General features: G+C 42.1%; 1 protein-coding gene across 1 annotated transcript in view; it reads right to left on the minus strand.

The window, feature by feature from the left end:
• Nucleotides 1–238: 238 nt before the first annotated feature.
• Nucleotides 239–18,493, minus strand: part of LOC139650896 (exostosin-1a-like) — a 77,091-nt gene continuing 58,836 nt past the window's right edge. The window contains exons 9-11 of the mRNA XM_071527683.1: nucleotides 9,617–9,777; nucleotides 4,821–4,992; nucleotides 239–424 (exon numbers count right to left, since the gene is read on the minus strand). Coding sequence (XP_071383784.1) covers nucleotides 239–424; nucleotides 4,821–4,992; nucleotides 9,617–9,777 — 519 coding nt within the window. The remainder of the gene's footprint in view (nucleotides 425–4,820; nucleotides 4,993–9,616; nucleotides 9,778–18,493) is intronic.

An 18,493-nucleotide genomic window follows, 5' to 3' on the forward strand; every position in this document is an offset into this window, starting at 1 on the left:
CCAAGCAGTGTTCGTTCTTAGAAATACGCAGGGAAAGGCTTTGTGTGTCCTTCTGTACGTGCCCTCATATGTCTTTTGTCATTTTTATATCCCATACGTGTGTGAGCATGTCTTTACAACCCTACAAATATGTGCATTCAGTGTGTGCATTCCCGTCACAGCCTCTCTATCTGGATACACAAGAACACACACACTCTCTCTCTCTCCCTCTGTGATTCGATGTGTGTCCTCTAGCGCTTCACAGCCTCTCGATGTCCCTGTATTTCTTCCTCAGGATGGAGACCTGGTCCCTGAACAGCACCGGGTCCAGTCTCATCTGGGAGTGCACCAGGGGCATGAAGCCCAGCCAGCGGCTGAAGGCGTTCATGCAGGTCTGACGCTGGGCGAAGTGGTCCGGGTCGGCCCACCGAGACGACTTGGAGCCCTCGGCAGAGAGGAACGAGAGGGAGAGAGAGATGGGAGGGGTAGAGGGAGGGAGGGAGGGAGGGAGGGAGGGAGGGAGGAGAAAAGTCTATTAGAGGAATTGGGGATTCAATCAAAGCAGCACTGTAGCGACTGATAATGTAATCACCATCAAGTGATCCACCTGGCACCACACAACAAAGTTCTCAACCAGACCCCTACACTCCTCCTCCTGCTCCTCACTGATACACTTCACCTGCATCTCCATGCCAGGATAAGTTTGGCGATTTTGGACCTATATACTGTATAATTTGTCTCTTAGATACCTGTAGTACTTGGACCTGCAGAGAATTTTGGCTCTGAAGTCAGCTGTCGGTTGATACGGTGAGCTCCGCTGCTCGGCCTCTTGCTGCTAACAATGAGTCCAAACCACCTACTACCTACCTACCTATTTATTTACCAAACTCTACTGTTTACAGTCTGACCTGACGGTCCACAAAATTAGATCCCTCCTCCAGTAACGCACTTTCACCCCACAGCAGTCTGTGCTGCAACAGAGAAAAATAGTTCTGTGATTTCCTGATGAGTGAAATTGTGCATAATGGTGGAACTGTGTCATGTTTACTCTCAACTCCCCTGTGGAGCCTACAAATGGCTTTTTTGGAGATACTTTGTCAAACCCCATTTGGACTCATTGTTAGCAGCAAGAGGTAATGGAGCTCACTATTTCAACTGACAGCTGACTCTGGAGTCAATATTGTCTGTGGGTCCAAGTACTACAGATATGTAAGAGACAAATTATATATAGGTCCAAAATTGCCAAACTTATCCTTTAAGGATGGAGGGGCCCCCCTTCTTTGGTCCTGGAAGTATGCCGTTATTGCATATTGTTCCCCACAATATTGGAACCATTTGCAGCCTCAGCCATGTTGAGTAGCTGCTGGGGGACTTCATGATGCTCTCCTTTATTGCTGCCTTGCTTCCTCACCTGGTCATCAGAGATGGACAGATGGGGTAGGAGGGGGGGCCAGAGCTCCTGGGTGGGTGATGGTGGATGAGTTGGAGGGGGAACAGCTGAGGGCAAGGTGGAGGGCAGCAGGCTGCTTTGATGAGCTGTAGCGGGGGGGGTGGAGGGACCGGGAGGGGAGCAGCTGCAGCAGATCCACTCTGTGTGCTGGAGTTGGGTGGGGTGGAGTTGGGGGTGGCACTGGGGGTCAGGTGGACTAATAAAACTCTGAAAAATCTAGTCAAAGCAGCACTTTAAATCAAAAATCTCCTCTCTAAAAAAAATACAAAATGAATGAAGGCCGGGCATGAGCTGTGCCAGATATTAAATGAAGGACTTCTTTTGAAATTAGATTTGAGTTTATTGTGTTTCTTCAGAACAGTGAGTGCGTTTTGAAACATTTTTGGGATGAGCTTGCTTTCATGAAAAAATTATTTTCTTTTATCTTTGTTCTTTTCCCTCATTCTGAACACAGCAGAGTTCCACAAGGACCAAAGCAAGAAATAAAAACAGGATTTGTCAGGTAGTTAATTTCATCTTTTTTGATAGCAACACTAAAGGACTGACAAACAAGAGTTGTGTTATATTATAGTATCTGAATACTTTGTACAGGTTTATGTCTTTCAGTCACTAGAGTGTAGAGAGTGTGTTCATATTGTTAATTGTTATTGATGCTTAAAGGTTAAAGACATAATAAATAACAATGAATAATTAAACCCCATTTGAAGCTTAACATTCACATGCATAACCATGATGTTTTTGAGGATTCTTACAAATTATTATCATTTTGGTTAATATTATTACATCATAAGTTAAAATGTTACATGTTATGTATTACATTATCAGGAAAAAAGATATTAAATGAATGTTATTACATTCAGACTGATTGCACCAGGCTTCACCCAAACACTATTTTATTGGTTTGAAGTATGATGACAGCCCTTTTCTAACCTACTGTTCTGCTTGAATTTGTGCTTGAATTGAGATTATGGTGCGGGTAACATTTAATAATGCTATAAGCAAAAGTGAATGGTCTGATAATGTAGATTTGTTTCCGGTAGGAGCAGACACTGCAATAAATACACATTCAAAACCACAAGTCTCTTCTTTAACAGTACAACTATGTTAAAACTTTAGAAAAACATCAGCATTTAACAAATTAGGCTACTATTTCAATTTATCTAACCCTAACCCTAACCCTGCTTTAGGTAAATCCTTTGATTAGAAACTTCCTATTTACCATGTGACTGGACACCATAGGTTCAAGGGGCAGAAGTTAAAGGGAAAACAGTGTAAAAGCAAAACTAGGCTATATAAAACTAATTCTATGAGCAGGACAGGAGCGAGGACTCATGGTCAAAGAGTCCAACATGGGGTCATCTGAGCAAAGAGCAAATACATGTCTTTAATGGTTAATGGTGCATTCAAACTGTGTAAGATGTGTGCCAAAGAGACTGAGTGAGATATATATAGAGAGAGAAACAGTGATAGACAGATAGAAATTGAACAAATCTGAGTGCTTTTTCTTGTCCCAGATATAAAAAAAACCCCAAAACAAAACATCTCAAATGCTGGACTAGGAAAATGTCAATCAGTCCTGCTTTTTGTCCCTTCGAAACTCTCCTCATCTTTTCTCAAAGTTCCCTCAAAGGTGGAAGTGCGGCCGCTTCTTCCAACTTTTCCCGCGTTAAATGGCTATCTGCTCTCGCTTGAAGCAAGGTAACAAATCAGGGGCGAGCGAGAGAGAGAGAGAAAGAGAGAGAGAGAGAGGGGAAAAGAAAGAGATATTCAGAAAGAGAGGGAGAGCGAGAGAAAGAGGGAGTAAATCTAGGTTTGCCGCGCTGCCTTCACAATTAAGACATTAATCACTGAGTCCATAGTGCCGAGTCATCGTCCTGCCTCTGGTCAGGCTATCAATCAGCGCCTGACGTGGGGCTGGCCACACCACACACACACACACACACACACACACTCATAGGGATCTCCCAAGGAGAAGGTCAGAGCTGTGTGTAGCCCGGAGCTTCTCCACCATTGCTCATCTGGCTGAGGGAGAGGAGAATCTCATCCTCTTTTCTATTGAGAAAAAAGTGATGTGGAGGAGAAGGGACTCGGGCAATGCAGCCACTTTGTGTAAAAATATCACATTTTCCTTCGCTATCAGCTCTTTCGCTTGACCCTTATAGTTTGCTTGAGTGTGCTTATACCGTGTGTGTGTGTGTGTGTGTGTGTGTGCCTGCATGTACAAACTTGATGAATTTGCCTATGTTTCTTCATGATTTGCGCTCAACTCATTGGCTATTGCCAGTCTCGCTCTAGATTTGATGGGTTGACCAGCTCACACTACAGGAGTACGTCAAGACTTTGTGAGCTTGGAATTATAAGGTTCTATCTGACTTGTTTTTATATATCAAAATTGAGTTAGCCACATATTCAAGATTTTTGAATGATGTTACTGTATGCTTGTGTAGTGTTATTTATTTGTTTTCTTTTTGTAAAGAACCTTTTGGGGATAAATATAAAAGAATGCTCAATAATGACGCTCAATATCTCAGAACTGCACTCTGCACCCAGCAGTGGTGGAAAGTAACTAAGTACATTTACTCAAGCACTGTACTTAAGTACAATTTTGAGGTACTTGTACTTTACTTAAGTATTTCCATTTTATCCTACTTTGTACTTATACTCCACTACATTTTAGAGGGAAATATCGTACTTTTTACTCCATTACATTTATTTCACAGCTATAGTTACTAGTTACTTTTCAGATCAATATTTTATATTTAAAACATTTGATCATCTTTATAAAATAACTATAAAATAGCATTGTTATAGATTAGACGACCCAAAAGTATAGCTAAATTGTTAAGATTAGCTTCACATTGACAACTTTAAAATGATGCTTACATGTACGTATGTCAATAAATCTAATATTCCAATAATTTATGAAAAATATAACTCTCTAAATGGGGACAGTTTGGATAATGAGTACATTTACTTTGATACTCTAAGTACATTTTGCTGCCAATACTTATGTACTTTTACTTAAGTACAATTTTGAATGCAGGACTTTTACTTGTAATGGAGTATCTTTACATTGTTCTATTGCTACTTTTACTTAAGTAAAAGATCTCAGTACTTCTTCCACCACTGGCACCCAGATAGAACCTCATGATTCCAAGCTCAGGACTTGGTCCAGATTCTCCTATTAAAGCCAAATTGAAATAATAAATACATTTGAAATAATGGTGATGGTCCTGACTGGTTCGGGGGACTAGAGATTTAAGTTCTGAACTCTGAACGCTAACTTGCTCTGATCTAGTCCTTATGGCTACAATCCAGCCTAAAAGTTGTGTAGTGTGTCCCCAGCTTTGCCCAATGAGCCGCGAGTATAATGCTAATGAGACCGCCTCACCTGGCTCATCATGGTCTCCTTGTACTGCTTCTTCTGGGTGACTTTGATTGGCGGTTGCTTGGTAACGGCCGACACGAGGAAGTTCATCAGGATGTCCTCGCAGTTGGCCATGCGGTCCACCATGGTCAGCAGGCTGGCTGGGACATAGTAGGTGTACACGTAGTGGTAGTACCTGGTGCGCACACACACACACACACATACAGTGGGTCAGACAGTACAGAAGAAAGGATCTTTGTCTGGACGGTGGATCTATGGCGCCTCAATTAGGGAGGAATGGGACACTCTTCCCTGTGGCAGACCCACTTTGCGATTTAGGCTGATGAGATGGGTGAATTTTTACATAAAAGTCTTACTGAGTGCAGCTTTAACCTTTATTTGACTTAGTCTCTTGAGATGAAAATGTATTTTTTAAGGAAGATCAAAGGCAGCAGAACATAGACTTGTAAGAAAAGATAAAGTTTACTTCAATAGACTTCAACTCAACTCAGTACTCTGATGTTCTATTTTGTTCTCTTCTATTCCACTCTTCTATTCTATTCTATTCTATTCTATTCTATTTCATGCTCATCTATTCTGTTCTGTATGGGTGCTATGTGTTGCACTATCAGCAGCCTGGGAGCACTAGATCACTGTCAACACTGTTACCTCCCTGCCAAGGTCTACCGGCCCGTCTCTCTCTCTCTCTCTCTCTCTCTCTCTCTCTCTCTCTCTGAGTGCACACACACAAACATGTACACACACACATTCATGGATAAATGTGCGCACGTACACGCAAATGCACTTTCTGCGTCTCTCTCTCTCCACCTTTCCGTCTCACTCGCTATTCCCTCATCCCATCTACCTCTTCTCTTCTATCCCTCTCTCTCTCTCTCTGTCTCTCTCTCTCACACTCCGCAGACAGACAGGCTTTCCAGAGTCTAAACAACAAAAGGACTAAAGAGGCGCATCGAGCGTCCTAACAACAGAACAATGAGCAGCGACTCGGAGAGAGCTGTTTATCTGCATGACAAGATGCTTCAAATCCCTCTTGAGAGCAACACTCGTCTCCATTCAATTTACCGCTCTGCTTAATACTTTACTTTGCCTCTTTCTTTTTTTTTTTCCCGGCGCAGGCATTGTGTTTTTTGACAATCACTTTATGAGATAATGGAGAGGTGGAGAAAGATCGCATTATCCCGTTTCCTTTTCTATTACCCTATTAAAGAATAAAGCGCGACCGGTGAGAGATGACTTTTAATGTGGTTTGCGTCTTTTAGAGTGAGTGTAAACTATTCCAGCTAAGTTTCAATAAATCAACTAGACAGCAAGTGCACCGCAAAGCAAATGCACGACAACGCCGGATGGGTCTCCTGCCTACAGTTTTAGTTGCATGCATTGTTAATTTAGATCAACCATTATGCTGTGTTACAAGTTTTAGCGTATTTGGTTTGCATGAGTTGCTCAACAAACATTTTACCGTTCCTCTGTGTCCTGAAAATCACACAAGTACTGTTTATCAAGCATAAACAGAAGGGCAAACTATGACCTCCAGTCAGTGATCATCATAAGGCCAACATCCACCAATGTAAAGAAAATACAATTATACTTCCAGGAAAGCATGAATGTACAGTAGGTTTTTATATTCATCTAACTTACGTCAATTTGACACAACTTAAAAGGTGTGAACTCTATTCTGCTAATAAAAAGATTGGGTAAATTCTCTGTGCGGGAAGTTCATAAAGCCCTAAAAACTTTAGATCCTAGAAAACCCTCAGGACCCGATCTTATTGATCCTTACTTTTTGAAATTGGCAGCTGATTTCGTAGCAGAGCCTCTTGCATATCTTTTTAACCTTACAGCGCAAAATAAGGAAATTCCTAGGATATGGAAATCTGCTATTTTAAATAACTATAGGCCAATATCTAATTTATCAGTACTGGTTAAAATTCTTGAAGCTCTTGTGAGTGATCAACTAAAGGAGTTTTTATACACCAATCCCGTTTTATCAACATATCAATAGGGCTTTAGAAAAAAACATAGTACCATCACAGCTGCACTAAAGGTGGTAAATGACATTTCTGTTGCACTTGACAAGAAGCAACATTGTGCATCACTCTTTATTGATCTGTCCAAAGCTTTCCACACAGTTGACCATGATGTTTTAAAACTTAGACGTCTTAACTCAGTATTGTCAGTCGCTTGGTTCTCAAACTACCTTAGTAATAGGTCTCAGTGCATTAGATATGATGGTCTATGTTCTGATATTGTATCCATCTACAAGGGTGTACCACAGGGCTCTGTATTAGGTCCGCTAATTTTCATTTCTATGCTGATGACACTGTTATATACTGCTGTGCGTATATAACATTGAATACTTGCAAAATGCTTTTATTGTTGTCCAACATACCTTACTTCAGCTGAAACTCGTTCTTAATGCAGATAAGACCAAACTTATGTTGTTTACCAACTCTAGGAATAGGCCACAAAATCTCCCTTTGGTGGTCACTCTTGAGGGAAGTGAAATAGAGGTTGTTAACTCTTATAAATACCTGGGTATTTTGATTGATGACTCCCTCACTTTTAAGCCACATGTGCAGTACCTGTAACTGGGTTTTTATTTTCAAAATAAGTTGTGTTTTTCTGTTAATGTAAAAAAAACGACTTGTTGCCGCCACTTTTTTATCTGTGTTGGACTATGGTGATCTTCTATATATGCATACCTCTGCTCAGTGTCTTCATATGGTTGATACAGCTTACCATGCTTCCTTGAGGTTCATTACCAATTGTAAAGCTCTGACTCACCACTGTGAGTTATACTCTCAGGTAGGATGGCCTACTCTAGCCACCCGTAGGCTCTGTCATTGGTACACTTTTATATACAAGGCAATTCTTGGTCTGCTCCCATACTACCTATGTGTCTTTATCATGCAGAAAAGTGCCGGACAATACTCTTTGTGTTCTCAGGACTTCTTTATGTTTTCTGTCCCAAATGCCCGTACGGAAATTGCAAAAAGGGCTTTTGTGTATTCTGAGGCAGATTCCTTAAGATGTCAATGTTTTTAATTTACCTGGTTAGTTCTTTTTAATTTTGTCTCCTTTTGTGTTTTCTGTCTGTAATTATGTGTTTTTATTTAAGCTGCTGCCTGTCTTGGCCAGGTCTCCCTTGAAAAATAAATTCTTAATCTCAATGGGACTTTCCTGGTTAAATAAAGGTTAAATAATAAAAATTGAGATTGAGTTACCTAAAGTCAATTCATAGTCAAGTTCAAGTTTTATCTTGAGACCAATACCATACTGCAACAGTGTCGAAACCTTTCAAAATTGCTATGATAATACTTTCTGGTATTATATAGACTTGACAAGTTACTTGGTCTTTTACCTGTGCATTCAATAGTTGAACTAGTCTCAAGAATTGAACATAACATAACATTCTTTAACTTTTTTTCATATCAAGGACCCTTAATGTAGTACACATTAAGCCCACAGACCCCCATTTGACCCAAATCCGAGAATATTTTAATTGTCAGATATGATTTTTGTCCAGAATTCCATGACTATCTGTATTGTAGGTAGAGGATAACAGGAACAGTGAAACTATGATCAAAACAGTCATTCTTCTACATTCTCTAATTGTGTTAACTTCTTGTAAATGAAATGTGAAGTTTAACAAATCATATTTTTGCTGGGGACCCCCTAGAACCCCCTCAAGGACCCCTGGTGGTCCCCGGACCCTATGTTGAGCACCACTGGCCTATCAGAGTAAGGCAGTACATCAGAAAGCAGACCCCACTGCTGGTGCTGGTGTCTCGGATTACTACTATATGATGAACACCCTCCAAATGGCAAAACACACACACACACACACCTACATGATCTCTAGCCCAAACAATGGCATGGGTCGATTGTTCAGGCTTGTCTCATCGACCCATGAGAGCTTTATTGGTCTAGTTCCTTAGATGTAGACAGAAATTGGCTGCCTGCCCGCTTGCCGTGATTTCACTTTTGATGTTGTGAGCCGGTAAGTTATTGCAATCAAAAAATGTGACGAATGTATGCTGCATTTTAAAGGTCCTATGTGTAGCATTTTAACATCAATAAATCACATTCATTTTGAAACATCTGTATAATTTCCGTAAACACAAAAGACCATCACTGAGAAGTTTGGTAGCTCTTACCAGCCTCTACACTGCATTTTACGTTGTGCTTCACCAGGTGAGTTTTGGCGGGAAATCTGCTGGATCGCTTTATGGTACAATGGGAAATTGCTTTGTGGCGCAAACAGAGCCAAAGCTTTCAGAGATTTTGGCAATGTCAGATAGAAGAAGGAGTAAAAGGCAGATGGAAAAAATGACTTCCAACATGTTTATCTTCTTCAGGGAGGGGGAGGGAAGCAACAAGATTTATGGTAAATGTGGTCTTGATTTTAGAAACACTAGTGCTAACAATACCCACAGTGTAACATAGCGTAACAAGGATTCCAATTGTCTCGACCATGGTCTCATTTGTTTATGGTAATTACACCAAAGGTATTTTAATTACTTTAATTACTTTGTGACAAAAATTGTGTATGTATAAAAATACTCCATGTAGCACCTTTAACATATACATTTCTGCAGTTTGGAAGTTATCCAGAGCCTTCGCTGCATCCAGAGGGAGTTTGTTTAGGCATGTTATGTCTGACGTTATTATTATCTCATTGTCATCTTCTGGATAAACGATGCGTGAAAATGAACACCAATTTTCCGTGATCAGTGAAGCAACTGGCGTACGCACACGTTCACACAGCTGCAGACCATGTGTTTTTTTTATTTTTGTACCTGTGGTAGAAAGCTGCCCCAGTGAGGACCATGGAGTAGTCGTTGGTCCACTTGGAGGTGTAGCCCCAGCGGGACCTGGAAGCGTCCCAGTAGTGACTCCTGGCCGGGTAGCCTACGATCCGCTCCGGGAAACTCTGCCAGACAATAAAGGCAAAATCCACCTGGGGGGGGAGGAGGAGAGGCAAGTGAGGAAAGGATAGGGGAGGAGAGGAGGAGGAGAAGACATGGTAGGGAGGGGAGAGAGGTAAAGAGGAAGGAGGGAGGTGATAAGAAGAGCTTATTCAGAATAGGTTAAGAGATAAAAAACTGCTTATTCAGAATAGGTTACCAGATAAAAAAAACTGCTTATTCAGAATAGGTTACCAGATAAAAAAACTGCTTATTCAGAATAGGTTAATGAAGAACAGTATGGTAGGTTAGGCCTAATAAAACAGAATGGCATTTAGTCTGCATAGCCAAGGCACCTCTTCTAAACAATGGCTCCTCTACCTATGAACTTCACTAATAGCAGTATTTCAGCATTTTTCCTCCCACCTGAAAAGTTTTCTCACCAAATCCAAAGTCATTTAAAGAGTAACTAAACCCCAAACCCAAATCTTTGGTGAAGCCTGACACCTAATGGTAAAAAGTAGGGTACTGAACTGGCCATCTGCTATTGGCTGGTCTTTGTGCCAGGTGATGTCACCACCCGGTGTACTCTATAGAGGTGACATCACAGGACACAGAGACCAGCCAATAGCAGATGACCATTAGGTGTCAGGCTTCACCACAGATTTAGGTGGGGTTTAGTTACTCTTTAAGCACCAATATCAGGACAGTTGCATTTGCCAATCAAAGTACAAGTACTGGGGAACCGGATTGGATCCAGAATACGTACACTTCTAGTTTAAATGCATTATTGTCAAAGACACTATCGTGCCGAGATGGTGGTCACCACCTCTAAAACTGCAAAACTGGGATCAAATCCAGAACCACCCCTTCCCCGGGTGCCTCTCCTGCTCGGCATTCCCTCTCAGGCTCCCTCCTTTCTCCATAAAGAAGAAATTTCTCGCCGAGTTGTGCGGCGCGGCGCGGTGTCCTTGAAGAGAAGAGTTTGAGCTACCTGAGGAGGAGGCTCTTCTGAATTCAAAAACACCACTGAGACATGCGGGCAGACACACCAGAGAATAAGGGGATCAGCACATAATGAAATACTTGGTAGTACACACACACACACACACACACACGCACCACCTTGCTTCTGGAGCCAAGGGAGAAAATTAATTACCAGAATACTAGAGGTGGAGAGACAGAGCTGGGGAGGGGAGGGCAGAAAGTGGATGTTCTTTAGCGATACCTTGCGGCTTCTGTCATGATTCGTGTGAGCAATTACTGTAAAACGCCGGCACTAAGCTGAGAGAAAGGTTGGAGATGCCACTCTCAATGTAGCCCCTGATGAACGGACGTGTTAGGTGTGTGTGTGTGTGTGTGTGTGTGTGTGTGTGTGTGTGTGTGTGTGCGTGTGTGCGAAAAAGAGACATGTCAGATGTCTCCACAGCTGAGCTGAAAGGATTAATGATATCATGCAAATATAATTTTGCCTTCAGAGATTAAAAGGCTCTTCATAATGTGGCGTCTGGTGTGTGTGTGTGTGTGTGTGTGTGTGTGTGTGTGTGTGTGCATAAGAGAGAGAGAAATAGAGAGAGAAACAGAACCCCGATTCCCGTCACTCATGATCTGTCTGTCTTAATTACGGGTTTAAAACAGAGGTTTGGCGTGATGGACGGATAGACGGAGGGGGTTGAAAGTTGAAGACGGAGATGTGTGTGTGTGCGCGTGTGTGTGTGTGTGTGGGGGGAGTAGGGTGTCGGGGGTTGTAGAGAGAGAGAGAGAGAAAGAGAGAGAGAGAGATGCGATGCATACTAATTGCTTTTTCAAGGCCAAAATTGATCCAAGGAGCAGAGGGACGACCCAAGCAATACATCTGTTACAAATCTCTCCTGACATTTGGATTTCACGTGTTGAATGTTATGAGACGAAATGGAGTTCTGCCATATTTTAGACCACCACCACCAGTCCTACACCCCCATACCTCCAGATCATGGTCCAGTCCTAGACCCCCATACTTCCAGATAATAGTCCAGTCCTACACCCCAATACCTCCAGATAATAGTCCAGTCCTACACTTCAGTACCTCCAGATAATAGTCCAGTCCTACACTTCAGTACCTCCAGATAATAGTCCAGTCCTACACCCCCATACCCCCAGATCATGGTCCAGTCCTAAACCCCCATACCTCCAGATCATGGTCCAGTCCTACACCCCCATTCCTCCAGATCATGATCCAGTCCTACACCCCATACCTCCAGATCATGCTCCAGTACTAGACCCCATACCTCCAGATCATGGTCCAGTCCTAGACCCCCATACCTCCAGATCATGGTCCAGTCCTAGACCCCCATACCTCCAGATCATGGTCCAGTCCTAGACTCCCATACTTCCAGATAATAGTCCAGTCTTACACCCCAATACCTCCAGATAATGATCCAGTCCTACACCCCAATACCTCCAGATCATGGTCCAGTCCTACACTTCCATACCTCCAGATCATGGTCCAGTCCTACACCCCAATACCTCCAGATCATGTTCCAGTCCTACACTTCAGTACCTCCAGATTGTGGTCCAGTCCTACACCCCCATACCTCCAGATCATGGTCCAGTACTACACCCCAATACCTCCAGATAATGGTCCAGTCCTACACCCCTATATCTTAAGATCATGGTCCAGTCTTACACCCCCATAGGAAATTGGTCCTAACTGCCCAAAAATCCTCAGAGTGATGCAAATGTGGTCCTACTTGTATGCATAGGAGTCTCTTAACCTAGATGTTGAGGCGACAACATGCGTACACAGTCCAGGAGAGGAGGGATGGGTTGGGATCACTTGACAACGAGCTTATTAAGAGACATGTTTGGACATTTTTGTGACTTGACCTTGGTACTTAGTTTGTTTGGTTTGTAATAGGTTATCCCATGACTCTCCCTGCTTCATCCGACGACTGGGCAGTTGAATAGAGAATCTTCGGCAGGGGTTAGGGTTAGGGTTAACCCTGGGAGTGGCGTTATTTTCTGTATTTAAGTTTGTTTTTCTGCATGAAATTATCTAGACACGGCTCTTTGAATGTGCTGACTCCTTAGCGACCACTATCAAGAAAACTACAATACGTTATCACGTTAATTTGCGTCTTAGAGTGTCTTCAAACTTGTATGTCATACATTCTCAAAGGAGAAGTTCTACTCTTTGCTGAAAGTGAATCTGAGACCTATGATAAATACGAACCCTCGGGTTAAATTAAAAAAAAAAAAAAAAACTGTTTGAGTACCATTTAAGTAGTACACCACAAAAAAGATGGTTTGTTAAAACATGGTTGAATTCCAGAATGAAACATCGATATCAATGAGACTCCAAAAATCGACGAGACTCCAAAACCTGTAACATTGTCTTCGAGAGAACCGGATCTGAAATTTGCCACTACTATTGGAACACTGTGTTAACATCCAACATATTGAAAATGTCTTCCGAAGGGCATTACACAGTAACATGCTTGGCCGCCTAACGAGAGACAAAAGCTTCGTCAGGTTTTTTTTTCATTCATATTCCCCTCTGTAATCTCTCTTCGTGGAATAATCATACATTTAATGAGCTGAAACAATGCAATTATGAAATTGGCACAGCCATTCTTCCACGGAGGTATTGTGATATGAAAAGTCCTATTAAAACTGTAATGTTCTCTCTCGCACATTTTCACTCACTTGACATATTTCATCTCCTTTCAATAAATCCCCTCACCATGTTTAAAGGCCAATTAGAGCAATGGGTTACTGAGCAGAGCAAAGATCCACTCCAGCTCCTCTTTATGATTCCTCTTTCTCTTTCCCTCCCTCCTCACTCTCTCTCTCTCTCTCCCTTTTCCTCTCCGACATCCGACATCTGAACATTTTCTTCTCGTTTCATCAAACAACCCACGAGCCCATAAAAGTTTAGTTGTACAAACTCAGTCGTATTGTGGCGCCGTAAATTGTAGTGCCATAAAGTGTAATTGGAATCCCGTTAGCGTAGAAAAGGTGAACACTGACTTGCTCCAATCAATAAAACATCACAGAGTTTAAAGATATATTGGATGTCTCGGGCTCATTGGGGCCTCACAATCCATTATGGATCACATCTTTTACTTGCTGAAAAGCTTAAGAGAAATGAGGTCGTTACTTGTAAGGACTCTCCAAGTAGGAAGACTGATTTAGCATAACAGATCAGGCTCTTTCTGTTCATTTTACTTTCTGATTTAAAACGTCCCAAACTCTTGAAAAAGATGTGTTAGTAACGACTTGTGTTGTGACATTTTTCAACACATTTATGTGTCTATGGGTAAATGGGTAATTATAAATTTGGCAATTGTATAAAGAGTCAATATATGAAGAATATCAAGTGGTACTATCACCCAGGTAATTGTAAGAGAATGAATATTAAAGGTTTACATTGGTGAAAGTGAATGGTCTCTTAAACAACAGACAACTGAACATAGACATTCTAGAGGGAGGATATGAAATATCCTGTACCCAAGACACTTTAAAGTGGCAATCTGCGAATTCTTATTTTTTCATTTTGTCGACATCTTTGCTGTGGTGTTTCTGCACTGCTCTTCCCAGAGTTCACCTGTCAATCAAAAAGGTGCTGACCGTCAGAAAAGTCAAGGCTAAAGAGTAAAAAAGAGATAGCTTCACATTTCTCTCCACACACAAAAAAAAAAGGTTCATTCCATTCCATATTATTTCGGCTTCATCAGTGTAAGAGTGGCCATTTGAAAAGGTATTAAAGATCCATTGTCTCTTTGCCATGTGATGAAGGCTTTCTGCCTGAAACTCATTGGTTTTTCTGGACCAATCCATCAACCACCAAGAGTAGTTTAATTTATTCTTCCTGTCTAATGTGGGACAAAATGATTGTTTGTATGAAAATTAAGTGATTATGGATTATTACTGAATTTATTACCTAACTAAAGACCTTAAATTACAAAATGGTAGCACAGATGATATCATCAATTGCAGTTTTTTTGTTTGTTTGTTTTTTCCAAAATGGAAACCCCTTATATATGTTACTCCAACATGTTTGTTTTAAATATTATTTAATAATTGTTCATTTGTGTATGAAATGCTTTTGAGATTAGTTCCTGCAAATTAGAGGAACTGTACAAGTGGAGTTTCTTTCTTCTTCTTAAAATCCTTCCTGGTTAACCGCCAATCAACACGATCATTCCATTCAGTTTGAAACTCAGTTAAATGTTTTGCTTACAGGAAGTCTTATCAAGCCCAAAAGGAGTTGTATGACCAAGATGTCATCAGATTAAGTAGGTTTCCAACTTCCTTTGCTTTTCAGATCAATATCAATGTTTTTTTACTAGGATCTGACAGGAGGAGAAGCTATAGCTAGTTTTACACAAAGCTCAAGTTTGAATCATATATCAGGAGTATACACAAGAATTTCCCAAGAGTCTAGATCAGCAATCCTGCTCAGAGGCTTCATAAATACAGGCTCATGTTGAGGTAGAAGGCCACATTGAATGTAAACCCCTGCTTTATTGAACATAAAATATTTTCATAGGGCCTGAAGGTCACGCTTTAGATCACTGGTTATCAAAGTGGGGTCCTTGAGGGGGATTCAGGGGTCCTTGAGGGGGTTTACAGAAGGTCCCCAGTAAAAGGCAGAATAGTTTAACTTCACTATAATTTCATTCACTACAAATAATCCCAATTAGACAACGTATAAGCATGATAATTGCAAGTTTCACATTCATCACTATTATCTCAGTGTAGACAGTTCTACAATTCAGTCAGAAATCAACAACTAAAATCTTCCTATATGGGACTAAATCTGATCAAATGGGAGTCCAGGGCCCTAATATGGGTTGATTTGGGGTCTACAAAATGAAAACATTTGAGAATGAACATTAGACACAGAGCTTGAATCGATAGAATGGTATCCTTCCACTGTTTGCCTTGGTAATTGGCTAGTACAGCATAAAATGGCTATTATGGAATTTTAAGGGTTAATTGCTATGGTGACAACGCAAGTCCAGGCATTAAGGCCATAAAGTCTGTCACACTTGCTTAAACTCAGCTGAAAGCTAAACGTTAGCGGCAAGGCTAACGTAGCATTATCAAAGATTGTACTTCTCTCGCTAGCTCTTCTAATCAACATTAGCATGTTAGCAATCCATGGCAGCAAGGAGACAGAGAAGCTCCTTTGGTCCTTTGCACGGAAGCTAGCTCAGTGGTACACATAAAATGGCCGCCGCTCCGACCATCCTGGAACATTGATTTGAATGGGAATGACCGTTCTATCCATTCATGGTTTGTGGTACAGAGTGTCAGTTTTATACCATGTGTATACAAAACTTAATGTGCCATATGTAATGGTGAAGCCTCACTTATCCCAAATTCAAACCTCCCAAGCTGACGAATTTACCAACCAGACGCAATACGCTAGGTTGCTGTAAATTGTGCGTAACGTCCATGCTGATAAATGCAGTTTAACACATTTTCACTGGTATATAGCCTACATATCAGGCTCGGCCCAGTAATTCAGTGTATCTCAACCATTTTTATATTACCGTATTTCCTCTAATATTGGCCCGGGCCTTTATTTACCTCAGCTGCAGACGGTTCCAGGCATTTATTGGAAGCAGGCTTATATTAGAGACAGGCCTTTATTTCTAATTCCCTCTGTTTGATGAAGTATATTTGCTCATATTTTAGTACGAAGCCTCCTTGTTTTCTGATCTGCTTCTGTTGGGGTTCGTCAGGTAGCCGTTTTTTTTGTTACGCTCCGGAGACTTCCGCCGACCGAGCCGTCTTGTGGCATACCGCCATCTTGTGGCACTTGCACGTTACTACAAACTACAGTTACATTATATGACAGGCACCAGGAGTTTACCGGTATCCACCGTTGTTTTTTCCTTTGTTTTTTCTCCCCGGCCTGTATTTGGGGCCGGCCTTTATTTGTTCGTGTCGACATTATCGGAGACCCGGCTTTTAACTGACTACCGGTCACTATTAGAGGAAATACGGTAAGCTAGCTAAGACACCTTCTTTCCACAGGCCTAATGTGATGCAAGAGGAAAATAATCTCTCACAAATGAAGTGGGTTTTTGCAATAACTACTTTTTTTTTTTTGAAAGCACAAAGGCGCCATCATGTTCAGTGACTGGACCGCACAGATCCGAGACTCTTCTTTTGTCAGACGCTGCCAGCATTTCCATAACGCCTCCACCCGTAGACTCTGCTAACTCTGCTAACATGTCAAAGTCTTGATTAAAAAAAGGATAGAAACAACATTACCTCTCTTGACAGTGCTTTAGTCAATTCACTGGTTTCTAATTTGTTCTTAAACAAGTGTCAGTGCGGCAAACCGCTGGGGTATTTCCCCCCCCCCCATCCTCTCTTTTCAGCGCGATGTGAAACTTTAATCAAAGAGGTGCGCTCTGTTTTGACAGGCTAATGATCAGTATGAGAGAGATGGAGACAGAGAGGTAATGGCTCTCGCAAAACTCCTGACTCTGTGAAACCACTCTGCTTTTCATTACACATTATTCTTCACTCCTCTTTTCTCCACTCATTTCTTTCTCTCCTCATTTCCCCTTTCCTTTTCTTTCCTTTCCACTCCTTTCCTTTCCCTCTCTCCTCTCCTCTCCTCCTCGTCTTCTTTCCTCTCATCTTCTCGCCTCCCGTTTCCTCTCCTCCCCATGTTTTTCCACTCCTTTTATTCTCTCCTCTCTCCTCACCTTGTTTTTCCTCTCCTCTCCCTCCTCTCCTCTTCTTTTCTTTCTTTTCCTTTCCTTGTCTCCTCCTCTTCTCATTTCTCCTCTCCCCTCCTTTCCTTATCTCTTTCCCTCGTCTCCTCTCCCCTTGACGTCTTTCCTCTCGTCTCCCCCCTTTCCTTCGCTCCTCTCGTCTCCTCTCCTCTGCCTTTTCCCTTCACTCCTCTCCACTCCTCTCCTCCTCACTCCACCTTTCATTTGTTTCTCTCCTCTACCCCCTCTCCTTTTTTCTTCTTCTCTCTCCCTTCACTCCTCTCCTCCCCACTCCACCTTTCCTTTCCCTCTCTCCTCTCCTCCTCATCTTCTTTCCTCTCATCTTCTCGCCTCCCGTTTCCTCTCCTCCCCATGTCTTTCCACTCCTTTGCTTTTATTCTCTCCTCCTCTCTCCCCACCTTGTTTTTCCTCTCCTCTCCCTCCTTTCCCCTTCTTTTCTTTCTTTTCCTTTCCTTATCTCCTCTTCTTCTCATTTCTCCTCTCCCCTCCTTTCCTTACCTCTTTCCCTTGTCTCCTCTCCACTTGACGTCTTTCCTCTCGTCTCCTCCCCTTTCCTTCTCTTCTCTCCTCTTTTTTCCTCTTCTCTCTCCCTTCACTCCCCTCCTCCCCACTCCACCTTTCCTTTCCCTCTCTCTTCTCCTCCTCATTTTCTTTCCTTATCTCTTTCCCTCGTCTCCTCTCCCCTTGACGTCTTTCCTCTCGTCTCCTCCCCTTTCCCTCTCTCCTCTCCTCTACCTTTTCCCTTCACTCCTCTCCACTCCTCTCCTCCCCACTCCACCTTTCATTTCCCTCTCTCCTCATCTCATCTCCTCTCCCCTCCACTCCTTTCTTTTTCTTGTCTCCTCTCCTCCTGTTATCCCTCCTCTCCTTTCCTCTCCTCACCTTGTTTTTCCTCTCCTCTCCCTTCCTTTCCTCTTCTTTTCTTTCTTTACCTTGTCTCCTCCTCTCATTTATCCTCTCCCCTCCTTTCCTTATCTCCTTCCCTTGTCTCCTCTCCCCTTAACGTCTTTCCTCTCATCTCCTCTCCTTC

The sequence above is a fragment of the Centroberyx affinis genome, unplaced genomic scaffold (genome assembly GCF_046629955.1).
Source record: "Centroberyx affinis isolate AG114_WGS23_722 - 3 ecotype Tasmania unplaced genomic scaffold, CSIRO-AGI_Caff_v1 ptg001570l_1, whole genome shotgun sequence".
NCBI lineage: Eukaryota > Metazoa > Chordata > Actinopteri > Beryciformes > Berycidae > Centroberyx > Centroberyx affinis.